At 34.0% G+C, this 20957-nt stretch overlaps 1 protein-coding gene across 1 annotated transcript in view; it reads left to right on the top strand.

Moving 5' to 3' along the window:
* Positions 1–14931, top strand: part of LOC108731098 (lachesin) — a 123435-nt gene extending 108504 nt beyond the window's left edge. The window contains exon 9 of the mRNA XM_018461195.1: positions 14822–14931. Coding sequence (XP_018316697.1) covers positions 14822–14931 — 110 coding nt within the window. The remainder of the gene's footprint in view (positions 1–14821) is intronic.
* The last annotated feature ends 6026 nt before the right edge of the window (positions 14932–20957 follow it).

Raw genomic sequence — 20957 nt, 5'->3', positions numbered from 1 at the left:
CCGTTGCTAGTACCAACGGTCATAATGCGCTTGCATATTTGCGCAGCGCGTATGCAATGTACATACGATGCAACCAAGTAGTTTCAAGCGATCTTCGCTGAAGGATCGCGTTTCCGCATCAAACAAGAATTACGCGGTACGGCAACGAGAGCGTAACGGCAAACGAGCCGAGTCGTCCGCTCGAAGAAACGAGGAGGCAAATTTTGTTACATGCCGTCGCAAGTTTGTAAGCACGTATCAGAGTAATGTGCAGCGAGGATGAAACGTATCTTCAGGCCGTTGCTGTATCGATTCGCATCCCAGTATAAACTGCAAATGCTTATTTATTATTCATGACGAGTATATTTTTATTATGTAAAAAATTACCCAATATAAGTAAAACGAATATATCGCGAACTTTAAATTTGATTCTTTTATTTTTGCCTTTCTCGATATAACAGACTTCTCTCGTTGTATTAGGTTGGTGCAAATGAAATGATCGTTTTTCTGTATTGCTATTAAGAGTAATCGTAACTTCGTTAAAAAATGAATAAAATTTAAATTTAAAAAAGATTTTAAAGCTTGAAAACTCTACTTCCAAAAACTTACTATATTTTTTGAGTTTATGTGAGTGATAATTTTTACATATTATCAGCTGAGAAAAATGAAAAATTTCTTTTCACTTTATAGGTCTGCTACTGTTCCTAAAAAAATCGAAAAGATTTTTTACTATCCATCGTGAAAGATTGAAGTTTTCTCTACAAAATCGTTTTTTAATAATGTACCTACTTTTTTGTTTCTGAGCTACTCGCGGATTAAATAAAAAGGAGCATTCTGACTTTGATTGCTCATAACTCCGTGAAAAATCATTATACCGTAATTAAAAATATAGATTCTTAAAGCTGAAACTTTAATCTATCGAACAGTATAATCGCTAATTTTTTTTTAAATATTGTAGAATATACTGGAAAAGGAAAACCACCATTTTATAATACGAAAAACGGTCATTCATTTATACCAACCTAATAAAAATACATTTTCTTATAATTTGTGTATTCTGAATGTTTTTTAAAATAACATCCATTTATACAGGGTGGCCCATGTAAAGAGTTACAAGCTATTATCTCTGAAAGTGTGTGTCAAATGACTAATATGTTCAGACAAAAGTTTTATTTGAGGAGAGCTTAAGATGGTACCATTTGTTTGACCTTGGGTAGCGTTGTCAAAGTGAGAGCAAGGTCACTTTAAATTTTTTGAGTGGAACCTCCCATTTTTTGTTACATATTCTTATAGCTTATCTTGAGAGCTTTCTAAAATACTATAATTAAGTTCATTTTCATTAAGTACTTTTCGAGTTATGAGGCTTGAAAGTTACAATATTGTCGGCATTAGCATTACACAAGGTGTCCAAACGACGGCTAAAACCTCTCGAATGTTGTTCAGGATCATGTCCTGGATAACATTTGTCAAGATTAAGGCCATTAGAGGTTGTACCTCTTATTTTCGTTTTTACTTAAAAATGAATTTTTAGTGTAAAAATGAAAATAAGAGGAATAATCTCCAATGGCCTTGATCTTGACAAATGTTATCCAGGACATGATCCTGAACAACATTCAAGAGGTTTTAACCGTCGATCGGATAACTTGCTAATGCCGACTGTACTGTTGTAACTTTCGAATCTTATAACTCGAAAAGTACTTAATGAAAAAAATCTTTTATTATCGTGTTTTGAAAAACTCTCGAGATAAGCTACAAAATTATATATCAAAATGAAGCTACATCAGAATTAAGAATGATGTATTGTAGCAAAGCACGAAATAAGATTCTTTTTAAAAATGTAAAATACAGGTAATTAAAAAATATGTAAAGACAAAATTTTGTAAAATCGTATAGGAAGAGTTAATCTTAATGAAACATATCCAATGTACGTGATAGTATAGGTATACATATTTGTCAAGCATGCTCGAAACCTATTTCCGGACATTTTTAGAAAGAGAAGTATAGACACTTATACTTGTGTATTGCCAGTCCATACTTATAAAGTCTGTGCTAATAATATTTTGTGTAAATTTTTTTACAATTTCCAATTCAACTGCGCGCCTTATTTCTCGGTCGATTTTCTTATTGTTAGAATTCTAGAATTTGCGAAAAACTTTCTCTCATATGAATAAATAGTAGAAACTGCAAAAAATGATAAAATATTCTTTAAAAATCTAAAGAAAACGAGAAAATATAATTTTTTAGTTTGTATATATAGATATGTGTATATTACATCGTGCTTTGTACATGAAAATAGTACGTCGATGTTTAGCCCTCTAGAAGCAGTCGAGTGGTACAAAAGTGCGGAACTGCTCGTTCCGCGTCCGTTCGTTCGTCTCAAGCTAAGTGCACTTTGTGAATAATCGCAGCGTGAAGCGAGCGTAGAAACATACATGCGGCGATGATTTACCCTTCTCCTTACTGCGTTACCTTGCTCGTTCGCATTTTCCTTCCCCTCTACTGCATTCCGCTTGCCCAGTTTACTCTCAACAAGGCGGAAAAATGCTTTTCCGTCGTAGGATCTTCTTTTTTCTCCTGGCATCAAAGTGGTGATCAAGGACAAAAAAATGCCGTCGTGAAATTTTTCGAATTCTGGCTCGTCTTGATTCGTTCGGTGAATACGATGACGACTTATTCTTGACACGCGACTGTACGAAGGATGCATGGGCTGCCGAGGAAAAGAGAAATATTTTTATCGACCCAATGCATCTATGTTAGCAGACACGAGTCGCGACATAACACGTAATTCTATTAGGCACAAATAAAGTAATGTTCTCAGATTTGCGAAATTTAGAAATGAAATTATTACTTGAATTTATTAAATCTACATTTCTCTCTCTCAAAGGATCTCACACCAATTATATGGAAAATTGGATCCCGACGAAACGAGTTATTTTTACATATAATTTTTACATATAATGGAGCTTATAATGTAGTAAACAAAAGATGTTATAAGGCTGATTAATGAACAGCTTTTGAACTATGTATTAAAGATGTATCAAAGGAGCTTTGTGAGAACAATTAGTTTTATATCTTTGATGCACATTAAAAAATTACGTTTATTCATTATTGAACCTGGTATCAATGATATATTTTATCACATTATAAGTTACATTATATGTGGAAACTAATTCATCTCATCGGGATCCAATTTTAATATATTTAGTGAAGTCCTTTGTAACAAAAGTTTAAGACATAAGCAAATATTTGAGCGAAAAATACGTTGTATGAAGAATAGAACATAAATATCAGATTAAAACAATCTACTTCTCACGGAAGAAAAAACATTCCAAAAATATTTCTGAGGAAAAAAATACATGATTTCTGTGTGGAACATCATAATTCGCTGTATATATTGCTAATATGGAATTATTCGGACAATGCGCAATTCAAGAATAGTAATTTAAGATAGAAACGTTTGTTCTTTTATCTAATCATAATGGACCATTTATGCTGAACAAATGTTACACTTAGTTAGTCAGTCACACGGCCGCATGATAAATGAACGTGCGGCCGACGCATGAGCGCAAGATATTAGTCTTCGCTGTCACAAATTATCACGAATAAAATTTATTAAGGTACAACTGCGGTCTCGGCAGCGATGTCGCACAGAATATATCACATCGTTTGCGCTGATATATCTGAAATGTCAGAAAACTAATCTCCCGTCACTAAGGCATCTCACATGTGTAATGAAGTCAACCACTGACCGTACGACACGCACGTTCTTGCAGCGATATTTTTTTCAACAAAGTGATATGACATTATTTTGGGCATTTCGTTATATTGTTTTTGTCACATTGAATTAAGCGTAGCAATATTATTGAATTTACCGTTGTACGCAAAGGCAAAGTGCGGACATCGAAACATTGCGGTAGCGTGAAAATCGAGACAAAAATTGCAATGAACAAAAAACCAATAACATTTAAAATGTGGATCAGCCACTAAACGGATTAACAATTTGTCTGTATATTTTATAATCTTATCGGATGTTCTTCCTATCCTATTATTGTTAACATTGTTATATCAACAATATTAAATATCAAATTGTTATATCAGTTGACGTTACAAAGTATTATCTAATTGTTTACGTTAAGAAATTTAAATAAAAAAATGATGGGCTACGAGCCAAGCTATGCTTTAATGATAAAAATTACATAATAAACGTTCTAAATGTAAAAATATTTCTATTTCGATCATTTCAGTGTCAAATATAAAAACAATATCAAATGTCAGTTAAATTATCACAAATAATGTTATTTAAAACATTAATCAGAATAAATGAATGCCTATTTAAGCTAAAGGATGTTGATGTGGTTGATAATTTATTCAATTATTAACAATGTCGCATACATTTCGATTCAGATTTGGATCCTATACGCCACTATAATCAACTGGCTACCAACACTTTTAATCAACGTAATTAATTTCGATTAACGCGTTTTGATATCGAGAAAGATCCAAACCTGGATCGAAATGTATGCGACATTGTTAATAACTCAATAAATTATCAACCATATCAACATCCTGTATTGGATCAAATAGGCATTGATTTAGTCTACTGATTTATTTCAATCGAGTTTGTATATCTATTGTTTTATTCATATCGTTAAAAAAATTATGAGTCATCATTAAAGGAGGAAGTGTAAAAATGGCCAAAATTGGCCCTGAATGGACACCTTTAAAACCTATGCAGTTGTCATTTTGAATGTACGGTCTTTCAAAATCACAACTGCATAGGTTTTCGGGAAGATGTCCATTCGGGGCCAATTTTGGCCATTTTTACACTCCCTCCTTTATACATCAAATATTTTTCATATTTATTATACATAGAAAGAATGCTTTTGCTAAAGTACCTAAAAATTTAACTAGATGCATGCCGACATTCATAGTCAGATCTTATATTTAAGATCGTCTTAAGTACAGTCTTAAGATTCATATAAGCCAATCACAGAGTATTAGCATCTTAAGACATTACTTAAGATGTGCGTGCGTGCGTGCGTGTGTGTGTGTGTGATCTTGAAATAAGAACCAATTATGAATACCGGCCAGAGGTCTGAAAATATTTTTATTATACTATCCTATCGGAATAATTATACACATAAAACTCACAAGCTGAATGTTAAAATTTTTCGCATCGCCCATTATGCTTGAACGTCTTACATAATTATTTTGATATACCCTGTGAAATTTATGTCAAATACTATTAGTATATAAGTGTAAGTATATGTTAACATGGACGTTGTTTATTTTAAAACAAACTACAGAAACGGATGACTTACATTTTGACACCTATAGAAGTTAAAAAAACATGTGTTATTCAAGGAATTATTTCCTTCCTACTTCGAAAAAATGGTTTTGCTAAAGTATTTTTAATGCTTAAAAATTTAGATATATATGTGAAAATAATTTTGTTGGATCCAAAATAATTATGTAGAACGTTTAAGCATTGGTGACAATGTTGTTAAAAGTTTTAATATTTTCATCATATATCTCTTCTTTCATCATATATCATTCCGCCGAAATACGTCGAAAATAACGCTGTTATATTTTCCGGTAATTTGTTTCCGTTGTAAGAGGATCAGTCGACAGAACCATCGAGTATCTTCACGCCGATTTCCCAAGACGCAAATGATCTTAACCTCCGCGTGCGTGGGATCGAGCTTAACCGGCCCACATACAAATGCCGTCTTTAGACCCGATTGTACAAACGTACAGTCGTATGTGGATGGAGGGGACGACAAGGTTTTAGGTTGATAAATGAATGCGCGGTTGAGGTGGGCGGCGCATCGCGTTGGGGGAAAAGACTAAAGACACCTTGGGGAATGCAGAAAGCGAAAAGACGAAGAAACGGACCGAATATATCTTGATCTCGAACGGCCGGGGAGACAAAGACGTTGCTGTATATCGTCGATTGCACGTAATACCTGACGTATCTCTGCCTTAATCTGCAACGAGTAAATTCATCTCGACTGGGTTCGGCGATCATCGTGAAAATACCATGGTGGAAGGATTACATGGTGTGTACACTGTGCAATTCGGCCGAACCAGTTGTGCCTACTTTTGCTCCGCGTCTTCTGTAGTGTGCCAAGGGATACCAACTGTGAAACGCGAAACATGGGGCGGTATTCATAATCCGTTCTTATTTTAAAACCTTAAATAATGTCTTAAGATGCTAATACAGTCCTCGGATTGACTTGTGACATCTTAAGATTGTACTTAAGACTTAGTCTTAAATGTAAAGAATCGACTATGAATACCGACCTATTTCGCGTCGTGAAGTTGGTACTGAATCTTTCCTTGTTTAACACACTTTGTTCTTTCTATAGAAAGAGAATCAAAGATGCATTATAAAATGTGTCAAACAAGGAAAGATAGCTCTTCCCACTACGAACAGTCCATAGACGGAGAGGGTAGATATTTAGACAGAGACATCGTCTAACTGCGCGCACCATGTTATCCCTTCCATCATGGAAAATACCATTCTTTAAAATCTGATCTCGAGCGATTTTATCGTTGTCGGGTAACCTTAATTTAATGATTAAATTAAAAATTGATGCCTCCTGTTTTTTGTTTATTGTTAATTTTGTTGTCATTGCCTTGTTCACTATTGTTGCGACTTGTTTACTCGTTTACTCGATGAATAACGACTCGTAGATATTGCTTGAAAGCAGAGTTGGGTAAGTTAACTTTTTTTTTACTAAGTTAAGTTAAAGTTAACAGCCTTGAAAATTTAACTTAAAATATAAGTTAATCCATAATGAAATTATATATATATGAATTGAATTAAAAGTTAAGTTAATAAAAAAAGTAATTGAAAAGTTAAAAGTTAAATTTGATCCGAATGAACAGCAAAAAAAAGAAAAAGGAAAAGTTTGACCATTTTACATAATTTTTCGTATTTTTTCTTTCTCACAACATACTAAAGAATCTGGTTATTTTTGTTTATAAGTAATGATTATACAATATAAAATTACTAAATTATATACTCATTATCCTCTCGCATCGTGTCTGTGGATTAACTTGAAAAAAATCAAATTAAAAGTTAATAGTTACTTTTAAATTGTAATTAAATTAAGTTAAAAAGTTAAGAGTCTAAAATGTAATTAAGTTAAGTTAAAATTAATTAATTTTTTAAGTTTTTAACTTAACTTTTATGTTTTTAATTTAGCACTACCCAACCCTGCTTGAAAGTATAAATGTACCTTTCTAAAATCAACGCAAAAAATAAATAACAATTAAGTACAGAGTGTTCCAAAAATTCTAATATAACCTGCAAGGAGACGATTCCACATGTAAATATAAGTCGAAAACGTAGAATAAATTTATTCCTATGAAGCTTTGCTTTTTGAGTAACATTATCAACAATTTATAAAGTAATAAAATTCATCGTGCACGAATATTCTGTTTTACTGTGTATTCTCGATTACTCAAAATAATAAACGTGAACAAAGATAGTAGTCTACAGCAAAATCCATTAAGTCTGAACACTCGGCGAATATTTAAAGTTGATTTTCCAGAAAGCAAAGCTCCATATAAAAAATTATATTTTATATTTTCGACTAATATTTTCTTGTAGAATCATCCTCTTCTCGGTTGTATCACGATTTACAGAACACCCTGTGTATAACATTTGTTAATAATAACATAGTGCAACAAATTTTCATCAATTTTTTGTTTCCAACAAATAATGGGCGTTTTTATAGGATTTTTTATACTGAAAAATGATATGTATATTTCAAAAAAATTTCATCGCCCTTCAACTTTTAGAAACTTCGCTTTGAATTTCTTATGTAATAACGCAAACATACGTAATATGTAGTAAGAAATTTAAATATTTTTTTATAATACAATATATGAAAATAAATATGATAATATAAATTGTTTATGTACAATTTTAAGTAATAACATATCAGAATAGTAAAATTTATTGACAATATTTAATATCAGAAATTACATTGATTTAATTAAAGTTTCTGTTTCTTAACAAATGCATGGTGATTTTTATATACTTTACTCCTAAAGGGTAAAAGAAAAAATTGTAGATTGTTAAATTTATAAAGTTTTTTTGCAAATGCCTTGATTTTTTAAAATCTGTGCGATAGAAATTTGTTAAGCTTATATTCTTTTTTTAACGGGGTTAAAAGTAGATACATATACGCGGAAAAAACGGTTTTACTAAATTATTGAAAAATTCAATTAGATACGGATCTGAAAATGGTTTTATTTGATCATCAAAGTAATTAATTATGTAGGTGACTCAAGCTGGTTGCTAGAATGTCGATACTTTTTGCAGCATTGCTTATCATGCTTAAAATATTTCAATAGTCTAACAAAATTCTTTTCAGATTTATACCTAGCTAAATTTTAGATACTTCATCAAAATTCTTTCTGTATAAGAATTTCTATTTAGGTATGAAACAGAAACACGTTATAATCAAATGTAAGGCAGTGTAATTAAAGGTATGTTTGGTAGATTGTAAATGGTTGTAAGCATCCGAGCATGTAAGCATTCTCATGTCAAATCCTTAAACACGCTGCGTGGATACGGGCCGTCTTGAAAATGGGCCACGTCGACGACAACTTTAACTGTCGCAAATTCCACCGTGTCGAGACTATCACAGCACTTCACAGGGAGTTCTTCGCAGCGCGATATACACCGCTAACTCAATAACCCCCTTATTCCCTTTGACCTCATTTCCGCGCCCGTCGAACGTTACGCCGGCCCCTGGCACGTCTCTTAAAGCTGATGGCCCGACGGCGACGTCGAGAAAAATAGATTGATAACGACGCGACGTGTGAAGGCACAGCGTGCGAAATTAACAATGTGGAATGGCGAAAGGCGTTTCTAGGCGGAAACATTTTGCGCTACAATGTTGCATCCTGTAACACAGAATATAAATATTTGTTGACGCGCGTTAAGCCATAATAGGACTATATTTGAAACGTGTAGGATGATACATTTTGACAATATAACGTGCGTTCACATTATTTATTTATTGAATATATTTTGCAGCATTGTCTAAGATAGCACTTTATCTGCATTTACTTCCAAATGAATTTACTGAGCAATTGCTCAAAAGACAACACTGTCAATGCCTCACTTCTTTGTTCGGCTTATTTCACTTTTCAATATACGCGTTGCGATAAAAATTCACAGTCGTGCTTTTCCAATTTAGTCAAATCTTCGGGAGCACGTCCCGTCCAAACAGAACACTAGTATCCCAGCTAAAAGACAGAGTCTGGCTATCGTCTAGACTCTAGATACTCTAGATCCCTTTTGACGGAATCAAATTAGCACACACAATGGCGGTACCAATCAAAATGTAGCGCAAACATTCACAACAATACATTTTGCAAATGTACATACATTTTAAATTTATATATACCATTTTGTGTGCACGGCCAGACAATGGCTGCGTTCCGATATTCACTATCAGTGTCAAAAATCTATAGTGCACTAACGTTATTGTAGGTTTTCAGTACATTGACGATGAATTTCGGAACGCAGCCTCTGTCTTCTGTAAAGGACAAGTGGAACACAAGTTATCATAACATCAAAACAAAGTCAAGTTGTTCCAAAATGATTAAAAGTCACTTTTCAATCAACAACGATTTAGTTTAACCGGTTTAATGTCATTTTGACGTTAATGTGATTTGTTGTTCTGCTTAAACGAGTACCGGTTGGTTAACCGGTTAGTCTAACAGGAGCAATACGATTTGCACGACGCGCGTTGTATTTTACTTTCAATTCGTGCAGCAGCGCTCAATGTGAAAAATTACATAATTCTTCGACGAAAATGCCAATAATATGCACATCATGTTTCTGGTTGGCGATCCACGATATTTCACATCCGTGGGGATCAGAATAGAGGGAGAGGGAGGAGGGCAGCGATGCGGTGTGTATGCACCGGGACGCCACACGCGCGAGCCATTTTATTTTGTAATATAATGCTTGACTCCTCGTCGTCCGCGCGGCTTGACATATTGGACGTGATAGGGAGTAATCTGTTATACCGCTTCGTGTCCACGATAGAAGCCTGCAGGCGGCATGGCACCCTCCGTCCACCCTCTTCCTCCCTCGTTGCATCTACGATGCGCGCTGGAACGACCGATATATTTCCCGGTATACACTTCCGTACAGATTCGTACGGGGAAATATAGTGGCTCGAGCGCGAACGCGAATGCGTGAGCCGAATCGGCGATAAATCAAGGACCGCAACGTAAATAAAATCTTATGGAAACATTCCAGGGGGAGGAAAACCGGGGCACATCCCTTCGGCCTGTGGCCAATTTGAGATTATCCGCATGACACACAGGCTGTGTTTCGGAGAACCATTATTGACTTAGTGGGGAGTGATAACAAGAGAATGCGATACTATGACAGTATATGATACTTTCTGTGAATAAATGCTGCACTATAGTTGGGAAAAAGCTCTTGTCGATATTGCATAGAGACAGCTGAGACAGATATAAATGTAAAATACATTTTATACATCATGTGTTGCTTTACTTATACAATATGCTCATGCGTATGCCACGATTTCTTGTCGTAAAATTTGATTTGATCTGGAACGATTCTTCAAAAATTGGAATCATTATGCGAACAATTCCAATTTAGAATGTATATTTAATAAATGGGCCTTTCATTAATTACATCTTCAGATATATTTCTATCGTTATGATCTTCATTTTATATTCATTGTTAATTTCATAATTTCAAACTGTATCCAATTTGAATTATTTTTTATTTAAACAATAATCTTATCGGACCGTACATGTGAAAAACACAGTCAATAGGAAATAGGAAATAACGGCCTATAACGGTCGAAGCTGGATCTTTAAATAATTTTATGTGAATTTATATATACTATTGTATATATGTACATACATATATACTATATTTGTAGTCACTTGAACTGTGAGCGGAATTAATTTTTCAGACTTATTGTTAGAAACGCAACTAAACTATATACTGTAATAATATTACATTTTGATTGGTGATTTAATAGGCATTTATTAAAAAGATCTTAATATATGCTGGATATTTCCATCGACTTAAATTTAAGTCGATGGAAAAATGTTTGATTGTGCTCATTTTATTCCCGCTTTGACCACAAGGTCTACTTCCAATGGAAATAGCATACTGCACCGAAGTAAGGCCAAATTGAGAACTTCAGTGGAAACTAAGTATTGTTTATACGTATTTTGTCTTTAATTTGTGTAAATACTGTTGATTTTGTAGACTAAACTTAAAGAAGGAGGAGGTTGAGAAGAAGGGAGTGGGGAGAGGAGGAGGAGGCGGAGCAGGAGATTTAAGGATGTTTTATACATATTTTCAAAATCATAACAAAATTATGAAAAAATTATAGATTGTTCTAAATCACGTTTAAATATAATACGACAAATTTGGTGACGGTTTACTATCTGAATCATAATATTCTAATAAATAGTAGTATTTTTTAATCTCTGTGCTCTAATAAAAATATATGGAAATGTATTATAAAATAAATGATAAAATTCTCAATTTTTTAATATAAGTACATTATATACTCAAGATTATTTACGTAGAATTACATTGCGATGCATAAACTCGTTGTCAAGTAAATAAACAAAATATTTATTTGTTCTATATCTGTGTAACTAATCAGAGAATCGCAATGAAACTTTGCATAAATTATTTTAAATATTTAAAGTACTTATAAAAGAAAAACGTAAATTTTTTTATCATTTAAAAAATTTTCATTTTTAACAATAAAAATAATAAAAAAGTATAATTAAATTACAAAAATGTATTATTAAACAAAAATATAATCTTATTCACACAACTCTCACATGTACATATATTATAGTTTATTTGAAGTATAAATATTAAACATGCTTCCAAATTTAATTTTCTTTGCAGAGACGTACGTCTAATACATTCTTAAACTCATCATAGTTTCTTCTTTCACGCTTAATTAATTTATATCATTATTATTAATTTATTACTTATATTAATTATATTGTAATTAGTTCAAGAGGTATTTCTTGGTGCTATTAAGATCGGAAACGCCTTGCAGGAAGTTTTAGCTAATTCTTTACAATCAATCGCGCGAAAATTATGTCTGGAACTCGAAAGGCATCCCGGATAATCCCGGATAGCGTTGCGCAATATTCCGACGAACGCATCGGTGCATCCCGATGGCGCATGTCTATCGAAAAAGCAAAGAGATCTCTCCGCTGTAGTTTCGCTTGGTTGAGGCCAGGATCAGGGATAGCACTCGAGACACACCCGGGGGATTTTGGGACGAAAAGTTCCGCTAGAAACTCCGGGTCTCTCCCGCTTATCCAGAAGCCTTCAACTCACCCTTTACTCTACATGCGTCCCTATAGCCGCTTTTCGTAGTGCGCAGAGTCAAGCTGCATATAGTTTTCTCTCACCTACTCGCACACGCGCGTCGATCCGGTCGAAAGGTATCACGAAAATATAGACCGTGAAATTTCTAAACGAGATTTAAAGTTTCGCACGGCCAATTTCTAGCCGCCGTTTAACCTGCCCGCACGTAATTACCGAGATAACGAGCTTTGTAAAACGGTTAAAATTCTGAAAAAAGAGATTAAGCGAGCCGTTTACTCTAAGTGGTGTAAGTGTAAGTCATAAACAAAAATGTAATGGTTTTAAACGAGATGTACGAGCGCGGTTTAAGATGATTATTTGTGCCATGTGTACTTTAATGAGAAAGGATCCCGTACCAACCTTATGGGTTTTGGTTCTCGGTGAAATTATCTTTAAATTTAGTTGTCCTCCTTATTGTCTTGAACAAATGTCTCAATGGGCACAAAGTCCAAAAATGCCTAGGGTCCGAGTTATGGAGCGCTAAAGTATGAAAATGCGTCTATTCGCTCGATGATAATCGGTAAGATTGTAACGTATTCATGTGTGTGTGAGACTGGGAATCGATTCAGCCAACTAAGGCAAAGCTAAATCGATTTTGAAACGGGTGCTTTTCAAAAAGGATTACATACGTAGTATATAAATTCACATAGAATCATAGATTTAAGATCTAAGATCCAGCTAGACCGTTTAAGACTTTGATTTCTATAGTTTGTGTTATCACATATACGGTCCTATAATATATTATATTGAATATTACGTTTGTGTCAGCTTTGCCTTCAACAAAATCGTTGTGTCTTTGTATATAAGGAGGTCTACAACACATTAAGATTATCTAACACAAATATTTGATCCTACGTGTGATTAATTATTGGCACGTATCGAACTGATTAATCAGATTAATCGTAAGCTTCCTTGGGAATTGCGAGCTAGTAACAGCCTATTGATTTCCTGAACGTTCACGTTATAAATTATTCACCGTCTTAACAGTACGCCTTCGCAATTTGTTATTTTACAGCCTAATCACTATAGTTTCTGCGAAATTAACGTCGTTGATTCGAGCATCGTCTTGAAAATATGTATTTTACAGCGTGTTCTCAACCGATTTCGCGGTGTTATGTATGCTTTCCGAATCGTGTTCATGTACGCGAAGCGTTAATATTATGATATTATGGGAACGAGGAACAGTCTTTTCGTACGTTTCAGCATGTAAATGAATGTAAAGGGAGATATGCAAATCATACACGGCGAGTGACACTGACATATTCTACGGCAAACATATTTTGCAAGTATACAGTATGATGTGTTTACATGGATGACATTTTCGTTCAGTTGCTTTTAAAATGGAAGTAAAAATAAATGACTTATTAACTTGACGACAAAACATTCCGATGACACCTTTAATAAAGGTGAATAATTCTTTATAATTTGTGTGGATATATATTGGTACGAGAGATACATCATCCAATTTTATTATCGCGTTGTTACTTTTATCGATTTGTACAGTACACACGTAAATTAAAAAAAAAAAAAATAAATATTTACATCAAAGGGGCTTATAAGGGAAGCTTATATCAGGAAAAGTTTAAATGAGTAGATATGGATTTTATAACACATTATTATGTTCAGCAATTTCGTACTATATCTTTTTTACGTGTTGCTATGTTAAAAATCAGATATTGACGTACTAAAAAATTTCTTTCGTCATCTTTTAGTCATAGAATTATAAATCTCTCAATGTGTCGTTATATTGAAACCTCCGAATGGCAAAAATGGAACGATCGATAAAGAATATTGGTGATTCTCAATTCGACGGCAAGTTGAGTTCCTGATCAGAAATTCAAATTGAATCGAGGAAAGCAGAAACATTTCTGTCACACGAAAATTGTAATAAAGAAGGTACTGTTTTGAAAAATGACCTAAAAAGCTCGTATAGAAGATTCTTGAGTTAAAGCAGATAGATGAAAGAAAAACGTAGAAGCGAGAACGTTAAATCGGAACAGCATTTCCATAAGGATCCACCCATGTTCTTCTTGAAGAAGAATGGTAGCAGTCTCAGGTGGATCATTTAATATATAGGGTAAGGACACCTCGCAAGAGGTGTCCTTATCAGAATTATGAATTTCATAGCGACTTGAGGACAGTCTTTTTTACTTACTTTTTTCCAACAGAACTTGCCTTGAAATAAACAACAAAGCGCGCGCTAGTCAGTGTGTGTGTATTCATGAATCTCTATCTACGATCATGAAGCGATTGAACCGACAAGCCCTATTAAGAAAATATAAATTCTACATTAATCCCAAGACACCTCGTGTAAAAGGAACCGTGGCGCACCTGGGCTACTTCGTATATATATAAACTCGTGCGCGCGTAGAAGCCTCGTGCATAACGGCGCCAAGTAACACGCGAAATGCATTTCTGTTTCAGGAAGCGCATATATCATCAGATGGAGTGCGCCGCAGTTGATGGTCGTGGCGGTGCAGTACATTCTCACGGGGCCCTACATGCCCCCTTATGTACCGCAGACAGCGAATTGAAACGTCGCGGGAAAAGAACCATCGTCGTGCCGTTCACCCGAGGAAGAGGTTTGTCGACGACAAAAGGCGAGGAGCCGGGGAACGCACGACTCCTAAAATATATATATTGTCATGTATCTTTCGCGGGGAGCGCGTTTTTTGCGGAACCGCGTCGAGCGCGCAGATTATGGAGCGCTGATGGACAGAAAATGTGCTCGCGAACGGATAACTGGTAATGGGTAATTGGTTTACGACTGGCAGATACTAATCTATCTTGATCTGAAGTAGATTCCGATTTTGCTTTATGTACCACTCGTCGCGAATCGGATTGAACGATTTTCACAACGACACCGAAGTATTACGTAAATTTTATTCTTATTAAATGGCCCTTCCGCGCAGATGATATGCTGAAATACCTGACTGTATTCGATAAAGTCTGTTCTTCGTTATGGACGTCGTATAATTCTCTATAAAATCGTTTTCACGCGCGGGATCAATAAACTACTGTGTTCCGCTCCGGTCTCAGCTACACCAAAGTTTAAAATTTAAACGATAGCTAGAAAGAGCGGACGATGCCGATATATATTACTCGACAAGTCGTGATATCAATAAGTCCTAAATATTAATGTATCACAATGCGGCGACGTACCGCGGATACATCTGAAAGTATTTGAGATAATTTTTGAACAAAGATGAGATAATATTCGAATAAATTTTACTTATTGAATTATATAACGCCGTATCTTCCGCTTTTGTGATTCCACGAAATACTCTTTTTATTATTAACAGGAGATATATATATATATATATACGTGCGTCACATGTGATACAATTCCATTTGCTTTATATGTTTCTGATAGATTGTTGACGTCACGATATTGTGTCGAATAAAATCTAGATAAATATTTCTTTCAAGAATCGTTGTTCCGTAATATGAATAAAAGGAGAATAATAAACTTATATAATAATGAAACTAAAGAATTGTGTGCGGTTCCTCGGCGCGTGTAGATTTATAAACCTACACACCTCGAGACCCACACGTTACTCGCAATAAGGAGGCATCCAAAAGATCTCTCCAGAGAACTTGGGGAGAATTTGATTAATGTCTCGGCACGTAAAAAATGGTGAAACAGCAGACGCGACAATGACGTAATAAGTCATCGAGAATTTTTCGTGAACCTAAGCAATACTTTTGTATAATCTCATATGTCTTTGACAAAATTCACTAAAAACTCTAATAAAATTACAGTGAAATTAGCGCGGAGATGAAATGCCTCGACAGAACTGAAATATATCTCAATAACGTGTTGCGTACGCGTAAATAATAAATATGTAGGTGTCACGCATTTACAGTGCATTCCTAAAAAAGCAGTCATTTTGTAAAAGCGGACTTTTGCACGGTGACACAAATGACAAGGAGCAGAATGCTGCTTTTGTACGAATTTTATTGCGCGCAGGTTGTCAGTTATATGGACCAAAATTAAATTTATTGCAGATCAGGGAGTATTATTGCTCGATAAAATTTATATCAACTTAAAATGTTCGATCCGTCGTGACGACATATTATTACCTCGTGAAAATTTACGAATCTATATTCATTAAATGTCTTTCTCGTTTAATTAAGTGAGTATATATATATATGTGTATATATATATGTATATATATATATACATTTTACCGTTACAACGCTGTTGGCAATTTTTAATTATCACGTGCGTTAGAACATTATTATTCGCCAATTAAATGTTCTGAAAAATTCTTTCATTCTCAACATTAATATCCACTACCCCGTAATGATTTCCACTGCCGTCACTTGATACAGATGCTGTGTGTTCGACTGACTCCGATTAAAATTATAGCGTAAGATAACTCTCGCGTGTAACAAACCCAAAGAGATTGGAATTACAAGTCGCGATTTATGGAGGATTCCTTTTGATTACCTGAAAATTATGAGTCTCATTTGGCTGCCGTAATTGCGTACACTCGTTAACAAAACGGTCTCTCGATTATTGCTCTACAAAAGAATCGTTTTATGCGCACTCGAAGCGTACGATTTATATCATAGGAACAATAGGTCGGAATTGAATTAATATACGGGTGCAAAATTGAATTACTTCATGTATAAAGAAACGAACGTGTGAAGCGTAGCAGCGTTTCTCTTCGGTCAGAAGTCTCCGCGCGCGGCAGTTAATTGCCATCCGCTCCTCTCATTCATTACCCTTTACACGCGCCATTGTACATATCAAAACCTCAGCGTCCTGCTGGCACTTTGCGCTAATTGTTATTTTAGTTATCGTTATTAGTAGTTCCAGTACTTTTATGCCACAGATCGAAATAACTTATAAAATTGAATTTTTATATTTAATACGTTCCCCAATTAAATTTTGAATACACATACAGAACATTTTTTCACTTTGTTTTTAACAATTTATTTTCATAGTAGATACAAATTACTAGAGGAGAAGGTGGTATTATGGTCAGTGTATATATTGTGGCCTCCCTTAATATCTCCGCTATTATATAGCGAATAATGATTACTTATGGAATTATTTGTTCAGTAGCTTGTCGTTACACCACTAATATTATCAATACTATTATTATCTATTATTATCTAATATTAATACTCAATAGCCAACACTTATTATAACGCATTTTTACTTTCAAGTATTTCGAAATGTTTCTGAGATTTATTTTAGCATTTAATTACACCTACTTTCTCTCATTTTTCTTGAACTTGAGCGTATTATCACATGAGTATATGTATTTTTGAGTGTGTTATTTGCTATTTAACATTTCATTTGACTGTATATATTTTGAGTTATGCAAAATTTAAACAATACCATGGCATTTTGCTAATGTAGCCCTCTGTGGATATTGATTACTCACGATCTCTTTTTTGAGGTATTTTCATATCAAAATAATTATTATAATTGATTGTAGCTGTACTGTTAATCTATAGCTTTTTTTATATTACGTGTACTATTTTTAGTACCGAGCAGCTTATATGCAGAAATTATGTGAATGTATATACATTCATTTGCATACATTTTAAAATATTTTACTTTTTTGTTAATTTTCTAACCAAATACTGTTTTCTAAACAAAATTTATATTTTAAGGCTGTTTTTATAGAAGGCCACATTACCATCCATTTTTTTCTTCGAGTCATTATGCAATGTCGCCATATTTTTATTAATAGTATCCTAAGTAATAAATATTTCGTAAGTTTGAGTCCAGAATCGATTCAACAACATTTTAATGAATGTAATTGTCAAGTTTTAAACTTAAATATTGATTATTAACGAAGTTATTGTGTAAAATGTAACTGGGGTGCCATAATACCACCTTCTCTTCTATATTTTCCTCGATATTTTCTGAATAGAAGCTAATTACATCCACATTCATATTCAAGTGGAGTGCAATAAGTTTTAAAAGTGATATTAATGAAAGGAATATCACGAGGGTAGTTCGAAAAGTTCTCGCCCTGATACAAAAATAACGCTACAAATATCAAACTGCTATAATTTTAGACAAGTTTGATCCTTTACAGAATTACTGTTAAAATTTCGGACAGATGTATTCATTAGTTTCTTTATTTCGGTAATGTAAAGCAGCCAACTTTTGATTTTTTTCATGACAATGCACCCGCTCACATTTCTGTAATTGAAGAAATTTAAGCGAATATATTGCCATAATGGAACTAAATGTTGGTTGTTTTAGGGCGTGTTCGGATTCCCACCCAGATGCTTCCCGGGTGTCATATTATTCTTGTTTAAAGTTCGGTAAACAACAAGGATGGAATAATATCTGAGTAATACTCGAGTAGGAATCTGAACCAGCACTACACGATTAAAACAAAGAAACTAATGAACGCATCTATCTAAAATTTTAACAGTAACACTGTAAAGGATCAAACTTGTCTAAAATTATAGCAGTTTGATATTTGTGACGTTATTTCTGTGTTAGGCCGAGAACTTTTCGAACTACCCTCGTATTTGGCTGGATAATTTCGCATCGGGACCTCGTGTTTAAAACTGAAAAACTTTGGCTGTGTACGGTAGAATACCTTCACGATAAAACGGAATGTAAATCGCGAAATTGCAACGCGATCCATGGTATTTTAACAGAATATACTGAATCCGCGTTCTTGACTTTTAATTTGCAAGGTAAAAAAGAAGCTTCCTACTGCTAATAAATGTAAGTAGACTTTCTTTTTTCAAGAAATTACTGTAGCAATATTACAGTCGACGTCAACTAAAGATAACATAATATCAAAGTTATAATTTCACACTCAACAATATAAATGTAATATAACATTTGGAATTTTATAATAGTTACATTTTTGAGTACGAAATTATAACGTATATTGAAAAAAAATTTAATATTAATTGGAAATCTCTGATAGTTTCACAATATAATGTCAATTCGAAAATGGACGAATCAAAGTTCTTATATAAGGCATTACCAGGCCGAACTTCATCGATGTCGATAATACAAATTTTTTAAATTTCAAATAAAAAAGTTAATAATAGTGACATCTTTAATTCATTTCTTACATTATCATTCTGTCTCACTCAAACGCATATATCTGTTCTTATCTAACATATTGCAACGCCATCTCTTGCAAAATCGAACACCTACTACTAGACACAATTACTATTTTGTTTACTATTCCGGGGCACCTATTCTCGAAAAATATCGCATACGAAAAACTAGGGAAATACTACAGTATATGTTACGTATACTATAGTATTTTCCTAGTTTTTCGTATACGTTTCTTTTCAAGAATAAAGCCCCGGGTTCTTCGTTCAGCATTCGTATATATATAATTTGCAGATCAATATAAATTTTTCTTTTTAAGCTAAAAATCTTACAGTTTCATAAACTCAGTATTGTTTGTGCACGTAAAACGCTGGGTTCTGAATTGTCGTTTTGTTCGTACGAGTTATAAAACTTTTGTTTATTAAGGAAACATTTATGTCAGGTGACAACTCTAGGAGTTGAAAAAAATATAAATTTTTAACTTTTTTTTTATTTTAGTATAGAGTCCACTGCAGCGTACTTTCCAATTTTGTGTCTACTTTAATCCTGTAAAAGAATCTTTGATTCTATTCAGTAAATTCGGAGATTTATATCGATCTGCAATGTTCCAACAATTTCATCCAGCATTCCCTTAAATATTATACTAAAATTTTTTATTGATCGATTCTTGATAATCGATCTGTAATTGCTGCGACAATTAATTAACATGCACACAATTCTACACAGGTTTTGGTAATATTTCAGTTGCCATTATATTAATACAGAATTTTAGCACAAGGTATAAACCTTCAGAAATTAAAAACAGAACTAAAAACTGCACTATCAAAATTCAAAATATATCTCTCATTTACTTTCGTATTTAAACTCTTGAGGAACTTCCACTGAATTTAAATCGAAGTTTTATACATCCAATTTGAAAATACTAATCAAATCAGTATAGTTAAATCTATCTATATACGTTTTACCAGTATAATCGAATTTTTCTCATATAGATATTATGTTACTTTTAGTTGATATCGATTGGGGTCATTTTTATTGTCAAATGGATCATCGATCTGATCCTAGAAGCCAGACAGACGGTCACATTCCGATCTTTTTGTCTCAATAACAGCCCCTTCCTCTCTCACGTCGGATGCTTGGATTTTCCATCATTGAGATTATCCCTTTAGATATGATCGAAACACCTTGACTGTCTCTTTATCTCGATCCCTCTCCGGAAATGCACGCTCGCACGGCGCGAAACTCACGCGCATCGCGACGCTGGAATATACAATACTGCGCTGATATAATTGTACAACGCCCATCGGAGGTATCATTCCGTAATCTATGTAGTCCCGGTCGAATGGGGGATTATGTTAAGCGATGCGTGAGTGCGGCCACAGTCCACGGCAATCCAGGCGTAACAGAGATACTGCTCAGTGACATCGTTACACTCGCGCACACGCGTCCTCCGTGCTTATGTACGCACTTTGCGATTATGTATTCGCACAGAAGCGTATATACGTA

The sequence above is a fragment of the Mycetomoellerius zeteki genome, unplaced genomic scaffold (assembly GCF_001594055.1).
Source record: "Mycetomoellerius zeteki isolate Tzet28-1 unplaced genomic scaffold, Tzet1.0 scaffold1, whole genome shotgun sequence".
In the NCBI taxonomy this organism is placed as follows: Eukaryota; Metazoa; Arthropoda; class Insecta; order Hymenoptera; family Formicidae; genus Mycetomoellerius; species Mycetomoellerius zeteki.
Note: the sequence above shows the minus strand (reverse complement) of the source record. Positions and strands in the feature narration are given on the sequence as shown.